The sequence below is a fragment of the Anolis carolinensis genome, unplaced genomic scaffold (genome assembly GCF_035594765.1).
Source record: "Anolis carolinensis isolate JA03-04 unplaced genomic scaffold, rAnoCar3.1.pri scaffold_12, whole genome shotgun sequence".
NCBI lineage: Eukaryota > Metazoa > Chordata > Lepidosauria > Squamata > Dactyloidae > Anolis > Anolis carolinensis.
In genome coordinates this window covers 21,782,297-21,783,717 of record NW_026943823.1, presented here as the reverse complement: position 1 = coordinate 21,783,717, position 1,421 = coordinate 21,782,297, and the positions used below count along the sequence as shown (strand labels likewise).

At 41.4% G+C, this 1,421-nt stretch overlaps 1 protein-coding gene across 2 annotated transcripts in view; it reads right to left on the bottom strand.

Annotated features, from left to right (window-relative positions):
• Positions 1-334: 334 nt before the first annotated feature.
• Positions 335-1,421, bottom strand: part of LOC100552428 (ligand of Numb protein X 2) — a 38,120-nt gene continuing 37,033 nt past the window's right edge. For both annotated transcript variants that reach the window (XM_003229842.4, XM_008124107.3), the window contains exon 11: positions 335-850. In XM_003229842.4, the coding sequence (XP_003229890.2) occupies positions 715-850 (136 nt within the window). In that variant the 3' untranslated portion in view covers positions 335-714. The remainder of the gene's footprint in view (positions 851-1,421) is intronic.

Genomic DNA, 1,421 nt, shown 5'->3' with positions numbered 1-1,421 from the left:
TGGGATTTCTACAGTTTTGGAAAACCACAAGTCATTATTTTTTTTAAAAAAAGATGAGTAGCTGAAAAGGATAAGAGAAAATCCTCAATAAAATCAATTCTGGAAATAAATGTGGGCACTTGGCCAACCTAGTGCTATCCAAATACACTGGTTAAGCGACGTGTCAAATAACCATACATAGTACAGTGCAAGCTTAACTCTCTCTAAATAGTTCTTAAGGAAGCAGAACGGAAAACATGAAATAGGCCGGAATATTTGCAACTCTTCCCCCTAAACAATGGAACTCCCATTCTACCAACCTGAAATCAGGTCAACAAATGCTGTGGGACGGACCTTAAAAAGTTGTTTCTTGAATTTATTGATCAGTGTCTTCCAGTTTCTTATCTGCCGACAGAAGGGCCATAACCTTACCGACTTTACTTGCAATCATTAGAACAGGGTAGCTGTGGCTCAGAGTTTGCATGTTCAGCACATGGATAGGCATAAGGAGGAGGGGCAAAAGGAATCACAAAATGACAGAAAATTGCTCAGAGATGTAGAATTTTCATCTCCCAAGGTGAGTCTTCAATCAGAGTCTATCAACAAACTAATATTTCTGGTTTTTGATCAAGAGCAGAATTCTTCCGGTGAAGGATTTTAAACTAGTTCACTGTTTCCTTGGTTAGTTCACTTTGAGGTAGCCCCCCCAATTAGACTTGCACCCAAGGTGACAACTTACACAAGGGTGCCAGGCCAGGACACCACCGTGAGCGCCACTTTATTCCGCTGCTCCTTCAACATGGGAATCAGTTCCCCGTTGCTCATCCCTACTGCCGACACTCCGTTGACAGCCACGATTTCATCCCCACACCTGGCCAAGACAAAAAGCACTGCTGCTGTTAGTGTTTTGCTTTTAATATGTCTCCTGTGCTACAACTAAAGGAACTGTGTTGAACACACCACTGTATTGGGCCCTGGGAGCACACACCCTGATAGTCCAGTGCTATAGATATTATATACTTAATAACTTTCAGTGCAAGAGGTACATCAAACAACTTTAGGAAATCATACAATTACACAAACATGCCCATGGAGATGGTGGCTAATGTCTGCCTCTTAAACTGTGGGTCCTGACCCCAAATGGGGTCCCCTGAACTCAATGTTGGGGTCCCAAAAAATTTGGCAACAGTCAAAGTTTTCTGAATGCCACTTAGAGGCTGTTTTAGGAATTTACACAAATTTTTTTGCAACGGACTCTGCAGAGGCGCTTCATAAAAATGGAAAATTGGCATGTGTAACAAGCCTTGCCCATTCTGATTTTGTTATCAGTAAATGTTTGATTTTTATACCGATTTTATAAACATATATGGCTGGGTCATGTAATAATTTATTGGGTGGAAAGAGGTCCCAAGTGGAAACTTTTAAGAAACCCTGGCCTAATG